General features: G+C 39.4%; 1 protein-coding gene across 5 annotated transcripts in view; it reads left to right on the top strand.

Moving 5' to 3' along the window:
- PCDH11X (protocadherin 11 X-linked) overlaps positions 1-12,074 on the top strand; it is a 1,012,591-nt gene extending 1,000,517 nt beyond the window's left edge. For all 5 annotated transcript variants that reach the window (XM_073360863.1, XM_073360865.1, XM_073360861.1 and 2 more), the window contains one exon: positions 10,163-12,074. In XM_073360863.1, coding sequence (XP_073216964.1) covers positions 10,163-10,551 — 389 coding nt within the window. In that variant the 3' untranslated portion in view covers positions 10,552-12,074. The remainder of the gene's footprint in view (positions 1-10,162) is intronic.
- The last annotated feature ends 484 nt before the right edge of the window (positions 12,075-12,558 follow it).

Below are 12,558 nucleotides of genomic sequence, written 5' to 3'. Positions count from 1 at the left end.
TGTGCACGGCTGTTCTGCACAGGCCCCAGCCACCCAGGGCTGACAGAGGGAGCTCTTAAAAAAAAAAAGGCACACATCTCGCGCCTCCCTTGACACATTCCCATGCCTCCCTTGGGAGTCCCACCCCATAATTTGAAAACCACTAAGTCATTGTATATGCCCACTGGCAGAAATTTAGGCACCTAGGGGACTTTACCAGAAAAACTCTATTCCCCTAAGCATTAAGGAGGGGTTTTGAGGATCTAAATTTTGGATTTAGGCACCAAATTGTCATTGAAAGTCAATGGACCTTTGGTGCCTAAGGCCCAGAACCTCAAAGGTGTTTAGGTTTCTAACTCCCATATAAATACCTAAATACCTTTGAGAATCTGGGTTTAAGTGCCTAAGACATTTTTGAAAAAGAGATCTAGGGTCCTAAGTCAGTTAGGCATTGCAACACCTAAATACCTAAATTTGGGCCCTGACTTCCAAATAGTGTTAAACTCCTGTCTGCATTTTAAGTGCTTAAATATGATTACAAATCTGGCCCTGAATCCTGTAAAACAGATGTGAGCAGTATAGTCATTTAAATTATTGCCTACTATAAAATCCATTTTAATCTCAGTCATACTTTATATTAAGGCTCCATTTATAAAGAGCTAGTAAATGATTAATAGGTGTTTAATCAGTTGTTTCTTATAAGTACCCTGTCGGACTCTATAACTAGTGCTTATAACTAGCAATAATCCCTTCTAATGATGTACCGATAACCATCTAGTTCCACATGCTCCTTGTGTTTGTAACGTGCTTATAATCTACTGACATTTTGCATGTTAAGATTTCATTTATAAATAATATATACAATGTAACTGTACTCTTAAATGGCCAATCCTGTATTACCTGTACACACTGACGAGCTAAAGGGACATTCTTATGTCGCCCCTCTCTCCATCCAGGCAGTGCCAAGCTTAGAAAGCATGAGGGTGAGCTGAAGAAACCCTGGAGCTGCAAGAGGAGATCAGGCACACTAAGGGGCGAGGACAGATATCAGGGTGGGGGGGATGGGGGAGGGACTCAAAATTAATTCATTAGGAATTTTCGGGTCTGGGAAGAAGCTGGAAGCTTCATCGCTGTAGACAGCCATTTATAATTGTATCATTTGTAATTTGGTCTCAGTTGGGTCTTCCAGCAAGAACTCCTTTAGCAGAGACCAATATCACCTTGCTGTATAACGTTAGGCAACACTGTAATAATCGTACACGCTTTGATTGGGGGGGGGCAGAGAGGGTTTGAAAATCAATGAAAAGGACTGGTATAATCTTGGTATAAATACTCATTTTTTGGTGCCAATAATGTCATGATTTGGGGTTGAAAATAGCACAGTTACCAGACCCTGGATCGGCTCTTGGATCAGGGCACACTGGCATGTTGAAAAAATGTCCTGAGCCATCTAATAAATGGCCTGTGCTGCCCGGTTTGGTTTTTGTTTGTTTAGCCTGGCCTGAGGGTCGACTGGTCATTTTCAATATGTTTGGGAATTACTGTAGCAGTGTGCATAGCAGTATTTTCAAGCTTGTGTGGTTCATTAAGTAGACATTGAAAGCCTGCTTCTCAGTCACTGATGACTCATAAGTCACACTGACGTTAATGAAAGTTGTGGGTACTCCGCACCTCTGGAAAAAATCAGTCCCAAGACTTGGATTATATTCTTGCATGCCCATGGTTACCTAATAGCATCCTGTCTGGGGCCCAGCAAGTCCGTCCTTGTCTTCTGTCAACCAAGGATAGGTATATTTCATTGGAGAACAAGGAGTTTCATCTAAACAAAATTTGACATGCTGTAGAAACATCTGATGAGAACATAAATAAGGTTTTTGGTCACTGAGAACAAACTATTCAATTACACCTTTCCAGTTTAAAGAGTCTACTCTCTTCTTCGTGAACAAGGGATTTATATATCAAGGTACACCTTAACAGTAAGAAAGAAAAAAATATTTGGTGGCACGATTTTTACCTCAAAACATCTTCCCTCCCTAACAATGCTATCAACTGCCTGGCTGCTCCCATTAGCCCGGTCTCAGCATGTCCCTAACCCACAGACACAATCCAATACATTTATTTTCTGCCCCAGGCTTCATTACCTTTGCAAGCATCCAGATTTAGCAAGGAGATGCAGGAGCCTGGGAGTGTCCTAAAAAAGGTTTATGTTTTGAGTATTTATTGGAGTTTTATTTCTGGCTTTGTCTTCATTGCAAAAATTGTGGGGTTATATCCTTCAAAATAGCTCTCGCAACGTAAAAACCTAATGGACACAAGGAGCTTTTAACCTCAATGAAGCTAGTCATGGTGATTCCTATAACTGCCACCTGAATTTCTGTTGAGCTACTACATCAATGTAAAACTACCCAGGCCTTGTCTTCTCTAGGATTTTACATTAAGAAGCCTACTTACGTTAGCTATCTCGGTGTAAAACCACTTTTTTTTTTCTTCCAGTGAAGACATAGCCTCTACTTAAATTTCAAAACAGGAATGCATTCATAGAAAATGGAAGAGGGGTAGAGCTGTCACCCTCCCACAACCCTGCTGATGATCTACCCCTACATTTTCTGAAATTTGTCGGGAGTTGAACTAAAGCATTCCCATTACTTGAATGGGAGTTGTAGAGCTATATCCAAAGCAACTCCCCCAAACTGTAAGGGTATATTCTGTTTATAGGATTAAACAATTGAGTTTGAATTAAGTGCCTCACCCCAATTCTGCTCATTTTGAGAAATAATATTGAATTAAACTATTTTTTCCCAGGTATCAAAATGTTGTGAAGGATTTTTCAGTTTCTGGTCAGGACTTAAAATGTCAGGAAACAATTCATTTTCCCACTGGACTGAAATCTCCAGCCTAAGGCTGCAGGCTCAGAAAGTTCTGATAGCTCAGATAAGTATCTAAGTTCTTCAGTTGACATGGACATGGATATTGAACCCAAACAGAAGAGATGGTGGGTCTCCCATTGTTAATGTATGATTTTTTTCTTGGCCCAGTAGATAATGGGACTTGTATATCAGAGTGAAGAATTAAAGCAAGCTGCCTAGTGCTAGTGTATGCTTTACTGGGTCTTTGAATAAAGCGTTTCAAAGCGTGGAATAATCACTCTCTCTTATTTTTCTTCAATTTATTGAAACTTAAATATTCATAGCAATCTGCTCCCAAATGTATTTTATTATTAAAGCAAAAAGGTAGAGTATATTATAACAGCAATCATTTAGGATTTCTACATTAAAGCGTCTTGCTGCTGACCTCATTAAAGCAACTCAGCTTATACTAACAGACCATTTCAACTTTCTTTTCCCTCTCCCTTAATTTTTACTGTCACTTCTGGTCTCTTACATCGCTAAGGCTGCTAAAATATGTTACCCAAGTGGCTAGTTTTGGTCACCAGGGTAATTCTGGACCATAATTTCCCTATATTAGAGCTGCATTCCATCTTAGATTGAGTACCACCTCCTGCACAAAAGAAGAGAGATCCATTTCTTACGAGCTATTGGCCAACATGAGCAGCGTGAGGTTCTCATCAGCATCACTCTGGTGAGTTCCTGCTGAGCAGATAGGACTAAAAGTGCTACTGGAGCTTTTTTTAATAAGAAATGCTTCACTAGATGAGAGACACTTCTTGCTGCTGACAGAATAGCATTGGCACCACAAGCTATGTATTCATGTATGGTCTGTGTTGTGAAAATATGAAAAATATCTCAGCGATGGCATAATTACGGGCAATTTGCTTAATTATGTGCTAATTGTTGCTTGCTTTGTAATGAAACAAGAGTGTGCTAAATGTAATGTTGGACGGTTCACATCCGGAATGTGTCGTATTCAGGACTGGCTTTTTGTTAAGACTTCAACTAGATAACTTAGACTGCCTAAATATTTTAAGCTTTGTGTTTAACTTGTTTCCTAATTTTCCCTTTTAAAGACAGTTCTCTGTATGCACCGAAGCAAGCACAAAGCCAACACTGATACAGTACATTTAAAGGTAGATTAGGTATGTCTATACATTTCTATCTACGGATATCCACATGCTCTGCAAACATTAATGAATAAAGCCTCACGTGCCCGTGAGCTAGATAAGCATTCTTCCCCATGTTATACAGATGTGGAAACTGAGGCATAGGGATTTTCAGAAGAATTTAGCACATTGGGTGCTCAGCTTTTTGAAAACTCAGGCATCAAGTGTAGAAGCTGAGCATGTTTGAAAATCTGACCCCATGTAACTTGCTCAAGGGCACATAGAAAGTCTGTGGCACAATGGTAACAGGAACCAGATGTCTTGACTGATTCTTACCCATATGACCTTCTTTCTCAGCATCAGGTGTTACAGAACTGACAGTATTCATAAACCATGTACAAACCTCAACAGTGAGAAACAGAAGTTCTCGATCACAGCTAAACCTAATGAGAATTAACAGTTGATAACAACACTTGCTTTCTAAAATGCTCTCAGAAAAGTGTTCTTCACAGTGAAATACAGAGAAGGCAGATTTGAAATAGTGGCACTGAAATATACAGTTTTGTTGCACACATACAGATTTCATGTGTCTATGCCTCTGTGTGTCAATTTTGGGTGCTAGGGTTCCTTTACGTAGTGAGAGGAAAAGATCACATCTGTATAATTCTTTGTTCCAACCTGAGCAATTAATGCTTGGATGAAAAGTAGTCAAACATTTATACTTACTGTATGTACCGTTCTGCTCTTTCTTTGGTAAAAAGCCTCTCTGCACATATTTTGAAAAGCAAATAAGGTTAAGTTATCGGTTTTTGACTGAAGGCTAGCTACTGGAAATAGTGGAATTTGAAACTTGGCTTTTACATATCTTTATTGAAAACTGCTTTGCCCTACAAATGATAAAGGCTGTGGAACAATGAAGGAAGCTTTTTAGCTATTGTGCTTCTAGTTAGACTTGACTGCTCTGAGAAAACAGGAATTCATCTGGCAGAGTAGTCCTTTAAAAGCGTTCTTCATTCTGGGGCAGACAAATTAAATAAACATGATCCCCCTGTTAGTGGCCGAAAGCAATCTGAAGTTCAAATAAAAATGGTAAGTGTATTTTTGTGAATGAGTACAATCCATCTGTGAACTGAAAATGCTCTCTTTCTTTAGAGTGCAACTCACACTGTAAATGGGAAAGATGCAAGAGTTGGTGAGGGTACGTGAGTGCTCTAATATGGGGGTCCGTAAGGACGGATATATCAAAACCCAATCTGGGTCTACTTTTTTCCAATATTGTTTATTATTATATGGGACTATTGAGAATATATCCTTCTCTTCCTGGTTTCAGGGAAAATAGCCACTAGATGAGAACCTGTGTTTCGACCCCTAATCTATCAATCATAGAAGGGGTTCAGGAAAATTCCATCTCACCCTTAATCCAACAATGACTTGTCAGAGCTTTGTGAATAATGGATTTTTAGTTCACTGGCAGTTCTGAAAAAACTGTTTGACAAAAAAAAAAGTTTGACAAAAAATTTTGCCCAGCTCTGCCTGTCACAGGTATATACATGCACACGAATGCCACAGCCACTAGGGGGAAGCCAAGGGAGTGAATCCAGAAAGCACCATGGTCAGTCATGCTGCCTCTGGTAACCAGCCTCCTAAACTTTGAACTTCACACTTACCTTAGCTGTGCAGCCTCTTTATTCCTCTCAATTCAACCAGCAACCCCCTTCTGAGATGAAAGAGCTCAATCTTATGGTGAATGGGAAAATAACTGCATAATGACAATGATCTTTTTCTGTTCTAGATCAGTAACAATGATCCACAACCAGAATACTCAGAAATCAGTTGCAATGTTTATGTTTCCAGCTGGTACTCTTAGTATAATATTTCACCTGTGTGAAGCTCCTCTTTCCTATTAATAGGAAAGCATAAAAATATAATAATACTGTATGACTAAATTCTAGTTTAGACATCAGTGAAACACCACTGCCAAACTGCTATTCAGGGAGGCCCCAAATGGCAAAGAAAAGAGAATGACAAAATAGAAGGAAAAAGGAGAATGAATTAGTCACAGAAAGAAAGAAAGATGCATAACACTGCTTGGAAAAAGCAGGTACAAAAAAGATGGTGCCTGGTGAATATTCATGCAGAATACTCACTATATTTCATTTTAGGTTCAGCCAAGAGCTGATGAATTATGTTCCAACAATGATTCTTATTTCATCGGGCTAAAAACATAATATTTCATACTGCTGTCTTTTCTCTTTCTTTCTTTTTTTTTTGCTCCTTACCAGACACAGACTGTTTTGCATCCCAATTATCCTTGCTAGCACATTTTATTGCTGAAGATCAGTTGTTGATGTTTTCCAAGATCCCTTTACCTGTAGATCTTGCGGACCTTGCCTGTCTCACAACATATTCATTGTGACGTCCTGAATTATTTTTATTTCCTGCAACATACCCAGTCTCCTGAGGATGTCTGTCTCAGAGCTACACTGATGGTACTTCCCATACTCAGCCAATTTAGATTTAAAAATTATTTTATCTTTTATCTTTCAGATCTTTGGCTCTTTTGAAGCAAGACAATTAGTTAAGGATCCTTATAAGCAATTTGTGTTTTTAAAATGAGCATGGTATACATTTATTTAACAAAGAGTTGACTACAATGTGAGGGACATTTACTCTAAAGTCAGACAGCCTGCAGAGAAAATGCATTATGGATGCTAATGCTATGAGACCCAGAATGACTATGAGACCCAGGTCCAGCATTTGTAAAGCCAGGTTTACAATGCAGTGTGGATGCTCAAGCATAGGGGGACTTCAGCGAACCCGGCCAGAGACGTGGCTCAGCAGGTGAGGGTGCTCCCTGGGGCAGGACCCAGGGCAGTGGGGGGTGAAGAGAGTGCTAAGCCCCTACCTGGAGTGCTGCTGTGAAGCCTGCAGGTTCGGAATGTGAACAGGCTGGATCGCTTCCAGAGCTTAGCTGAGGGGCGGAGAGGCTTCCCCATCCCAGCACTGCAGGGCTTTGGCACGTGCAGGGCTCGACTCCTCCTGGCTAGCGGGTCTTGGGCTTTCCTGAGATGCCGGTCCAGCCATCGCCAGCCGGAAAAGGGATGGGGCTGGGGTGGGGCCCAGCTGGCCAAGACCTAGCATGCAATGGGGGCTGCACTGATAGACCAGCAGGGGGTGCAGCTGTCCCCACACTCTGCATCTTCATCCCGCCACCAGCCTTACACACCCACCCTGGGCAGCTGGTGAGCAGGAATCTGGCCAGCAGCAGGACCCGCCAGTACTGATGGGGGAAGACACAAAATATGGGACAATTTGCCCATTTTTAAGAAAAAGTGGGGACACCTACAGGAGGGCTTAAATATGGGACTGTCCCTTTAAAAACAGGACATCTGGTCACCCTATTCAAGCACAGTCTTGGAAACACTGAGTCCACAATCTTGGGTCCCACAGACCGAGGTTTAGTGTGCAGTGTAGACACACCCAAAGAGTTTACCATCTAGGGCAATGGTTGGCAACCTGCGGCCCACGGACTGCATGCGGCCCATCAGGGTAATCCACTGGCGGGCTGCGAAATATTTTGTTTACATTGACTGCCCACAGCTCCTTGTGGCCCTCGCTGCTTCCCACAGCTCCCATTGGCCAGGAATGGCAAACCCCGCCCACTGGGAGCTGCGGACAGTCAATGTAAACAAACTGTTTCATGGCCTACCAGTGGATTACCTTGACGGGCCACTTGCTGCCCACAGGTTGCCCACCACTGATCTAGGACCTCACTCCTGCACACAAGATCAGAGCTGCACAGTTTGCAGTCTAAGAAATAACTGTTTAGTATTTATGACTTATATTTAGATTTTGCCAGGATTCTTTTGTTAAAGTTGTGCCTAAGCTGAAAATCAGAGAAATGTATTTGTCAGTTAAGAGAATGTCTCTCTGCAAACATTTAAAGTGTGTTCAGAACCCAGTATTAATCTGGCAAAACATCCGTCTTACTGATCTGCCAAAATGGCTCTGAAAGTGGCCTATAGTCCATCATCACCTCATCTAGTGTCTTCTCTGGAAATCATTGCTCTCTGCCATTTACATCTATGCTTATTCCCTTCCAGACGTTGAGATATCAGTACAGTTTAAGAACTATATAATCTTTTGTATACCGCCAAAAATCTTAAACAATTTGATTTCTTTAAGTAAGTATTCCTGTGTACATAGACACATGTCCATTTTAATTTAAAATGAGGGAATAAGCATAGGTGCTGGAAATGTCAAAGGTTTCACTAATGCTTGAAAATGGTCAAATTCTACTTGTATTCACATTGGTATAAAACCAGAGTAACTCATTGAAGTCAATGACGTATATGTGTCAGTGGACTTACCCCAGATTTACACAAGTATAAATGACTAGTGCACACATATAACAACTTACAGCAGACTTGACTACATATATCTTAGCAGATGTGTCTACTAAAAGTTACTGTCAGATGCTGGGAGGACTGGAATGGTCCATCTGTAATAACTTGTGTGTGTGGGTGCCTGGGCTTTAACACTTCAGTGACTCCTACATTCTACATTTATGCCTAGTACTACCCATCTAGCCCTTTACACAGCATAACTGGATTTGTTTTTCAGAAGTGCCAAATCATTCTCAGGATTAAAATAAAAAAAATATTGAGACAAGTTGACAAGAGAAATGCTGAACTGCCCAGTTTATCCAAACAAATTTGCTGTTTTGAACAACCAGATATTTCATTACCAGACACGCACTTTTTCAGTGCATTTTATGTGGAGTAATCCAGAGTTTGGTATTTTCATAATGCTAGCCAGAATATTGTATAGCAGGCAGTTTCCTACTTAGCAGTAGTAGTCTGACAAAAATATTCTGTATGTCAAACAGTATATACATATTACAGTACATCTCTAAGCATAGATGTACAGCCCTTTCATGAAAGTAGATTTTTGTACATTTTAGCCATACTCAGACTTTCTAAAAATACCCAAAATCAGCAATGCAGTGTCTATAAACCTTTTAAAAAAAGCCAAAATATCTCTCACTCAGAACCTTGCATTGTTTTAGTTTTAGAGATTAGTTATTGCATAATTTATTTTTAAATATGTAATATGGCAGAATCCAGTTCTAAAAGTTCTTCTGGTAAAGGCTCAGACACTTTTAAAAGGTTAAAAAAATGTATCCTTTTTTGGAAGGGCCTGCTTATTTAGTGATATGCAGCCAACACAATGTATCTTTCTTTAAAAGCCCTTCAGCTGTTTTGATATGATTACTCAAACAGTGTTCACGCACACACACACACGCAAACAAACAAACCCCACATACATTCTGAAAGCACTTGCAGATAATGCACTGGTAAATCCAACTTAATGTATCATTAAAAGTTTCATTATATAGCAAAGTTAACAGCCTTTCAATGTAACTGACCAGCATTATTTCAGGTACAGTATGTTACAGTTTATGTAGTGTAAAAACTTGTCATGCAGTTTTAGTAACATATCTTTGAACAAATTAAAATGTCTATAATCCTTTTTTCAAGTGCATGAAACCTGCTATGTTTACACAAGTTATGGTGATTCAGCACCTCATACTTTAAAGAGGGCTACAGTTTCTCCTGCTATTACCCTCTGATTCGACAAGGTTTCAAATATAAAAGGCATGGAGAAATCAATTCCCTTTATGATAACTGTTTCAGTGTCTTTCAGTCTTAAAACTCTCAAGCGCATCTTTGAATCCCATAGACTGTGCCCAGATTCATTTTACTTTGCCCTTTTTAAAAAGGGTCAAATGGAGTATATATTCAAAAGGGTCTTATTTTAACAATAGTAAATTCTGTACAAGCCAATTCGGTGCAAACTTTCTAGTGAATAGGGGGTTCATTTATTATAATCTTTACAGGTTGATTTATAATGCTGGTGATTAATGTTTTGTGTCCATGGAGGGAAAATAGAACTGTGAGAACTTTAATTATATGGATACAAGATGTGGTATAGTCATTACAGTAAATATTAATGTTTCTTCGTATACCTGCTAATGAGCCCTATGCCCCTTCGCATATGCTTAGTTCCCTTGCAACCACGTATAAGCATTTGCAGGATTGTAGCCTGCATCAGTAGGCCTGAATCTGTTCTCAGCAGAATCTTTTGAACTCTAGATAATCTCTTGTCATTTTTCCCCCTCCCCAGCTATTGAAGTTAATCTCCAAAAAGCCCTTGCCGAAGCTTCCGAAACCTGCACACAAGAATGTCTTATCCTAGGCCATTCTGACAACTGCTGGATGCCACCTTCTTTGACACAGTACCAACAATCCAACCCTCCTTTGCCATCATTTGGCTTCCAGCAAGGATGGGGTCGAGGAACCAGACCCGAGGGAAGATACGCGCTTGGAAGGCCCATGCCGAAGGATGATACTGACAAAAGCCAAGGTGGTCCACAGCCCCAGTTCTACAACACCTGTGAAAGACATTGTACCAGTGAAGATCCAGTCAAGGTGATTCCCCTGGCAAACTTCACTCCATCGCAACAGGCACCAGCGTCTGGGAGTAACACCTTTATACATGAGCACCAGTTATAAAAGCATGTCTGTCAAAATCAGCTATTTCAGGCTTTAAAGTGTAAGTGTATATAGTCACAGCCTAACAGTTAACTTTACTGCATATACAAACCTGTTAGGCTTGTGAATATTTATGTAAATAGAATTCTGAATTGAATTTGAAGAGCTGAGTCCTTAGTACTCAATTAAAGGAAATTTACCATAATTGTTGGTCAAAAGTATACACAACAAACAAAACTCTGTTCATTTTATTTCCCCAGATGGGTCATCATAGCACAAATAATAGCTCGTTAGGGCAGGGACCGTCTTCCTCTGTCTCATAATTTCCGAATACATTTTGAGCACTATCACAATCTATATAATAGTCATATAGATGACTCTCAAATTCTCTTTTTTGTTTTATATGTACATTATATTTAACACATTCATCGGGCACATTTCCATTTGTTCAACAGTCAATAGCAAATAGAGATCAAGTACGCGGTTTGTCAATCTATTACTTGAAATCAGTGATTAAATGAGTGATTTAATTCTTTGGATGCACGGCACTTTTACAGTATTTTACGTTTTCCATGACAGGGAAGAGAAGTGTGTTAAAAGTCTTCCTGATCCCTCTTGCTTTTCATTTTAAGGTTGTACTCACTCAGCTTACCTCTATTCGGATTTTGGGAAAAAATAGCTTAAATGAAGCATGAAACTGAATATTTTATTTGACCTTAATGTCCTGTTGCTAAATAGATACCTCTATAGTGATGATTGGACTGCAATTTTACAAGGAGAGTTTCTTGCTTTCCAAGATTTGTTTTTCTAGACTAATGTAAGCTATGTCACAACCTATATTCCACCTGCCAGTTGTCAGCCATGAGTCTATCACTAATCATGTCTTTATCTTGCAAATTTCATATTGGTTAATGTCTTTGTGAATTGGGGATTACATAAACACAGAAGGAAACTGGGTAGATTTTACAGCTGATGCAGTACCATGGCTGTAAACTACTGTTGTCTAGAGAATATTATGGTGATTTAAATGTTAATTTTACAGCTCTATAGTCAGTCACTGCAGGTTTTCAGTAAAGAATTAAATATAACCTTAGATAGTGCACACTAAACCTATTAGACTAAGGCGCTCTTGTCATTCTAACTTAGTTTACTGAAGAAAATTACTGACATTACTCTGCAAAGAAAGAGGAAGCCAGGAGGTGAATGTTGGATGGATGTAATTATAAATACACCCCAATTATGCTATTCTACAGGAGCTCAAGGTGATGTACTGGAAAGATTAGGCAGTCTTGTCTGAACCTTGTGCTGGATGAGATACTCTTTACAGAGCATAAAAGAAAGCTAGTAAATCCTATATTGGACACAAAGAAAATGTCTTTCTTAGATAAAAGAATTACAGTATTTTCCTCCTGGTATTTTGTTTCTATCCAGCCATTATGTCAAGAACGATACATACATTCCACTATCAAACAATTTTTCTTCAGAACAAAATCAGTTAAAATGCTACTTTAAATCAAGAGACAATCTAAGTTTGATGGGGGTGGGGGTAGGGGTGGGGGGCGGGAGGGAATGTGTCACTACTTCCTGTGGATGGAATTCTGTGTAGGCTTCTTAATGTAACTTAAAATCTGTAATTTATAAACAAAAATGTGTGTAAAAATGCTGTAATATAAGCTGCTTGTAAAATTTATAGAAATTCCAGGTGTTCAGGGTTCCAATGAATGCTAAGACAGCTTCTCTTATGTGCCCAGCAGGTATAAGTAGCTTTATCTATTGTTGTCCCCACTGTAAATCTATTCAAATCACATTTAGTTTTAATGTGCAAAATAAAAGAAGCTTCTCTTTTAACCTATTGATAGGGTTTAATTAATGAAACCTCAGAATATCTAATGGTGTATTTTTCCTTTTTATATATATTTCTCAATAACGTTTAAGAAAGATGTGGCACACTGGCTTCCAGTTGCATGTAAATCCTGGAAAAATGTTAATCCTCTGGATACTGACAGACAATAGCTGCTCACTTCTAGT

Source organism: Lepidochelys kempii, chromosome 9 (assembly GCF_965140265.1).
Source record: "Lepidochelys kempii isolate rLepKem1 chromosome 9, rLepKem1.hap2, whole genome shotgun sequence".
In the NCBI taxonomy this organism is placed as follows: Eukaryota; Metazoa; Chordata; order Testudines; family Cheloniidae; genus Lepidochelys; species Lepidochelys kempii.
This window is presented reverse-complemented; position numbering and strand designations above follow the sequence as displayed.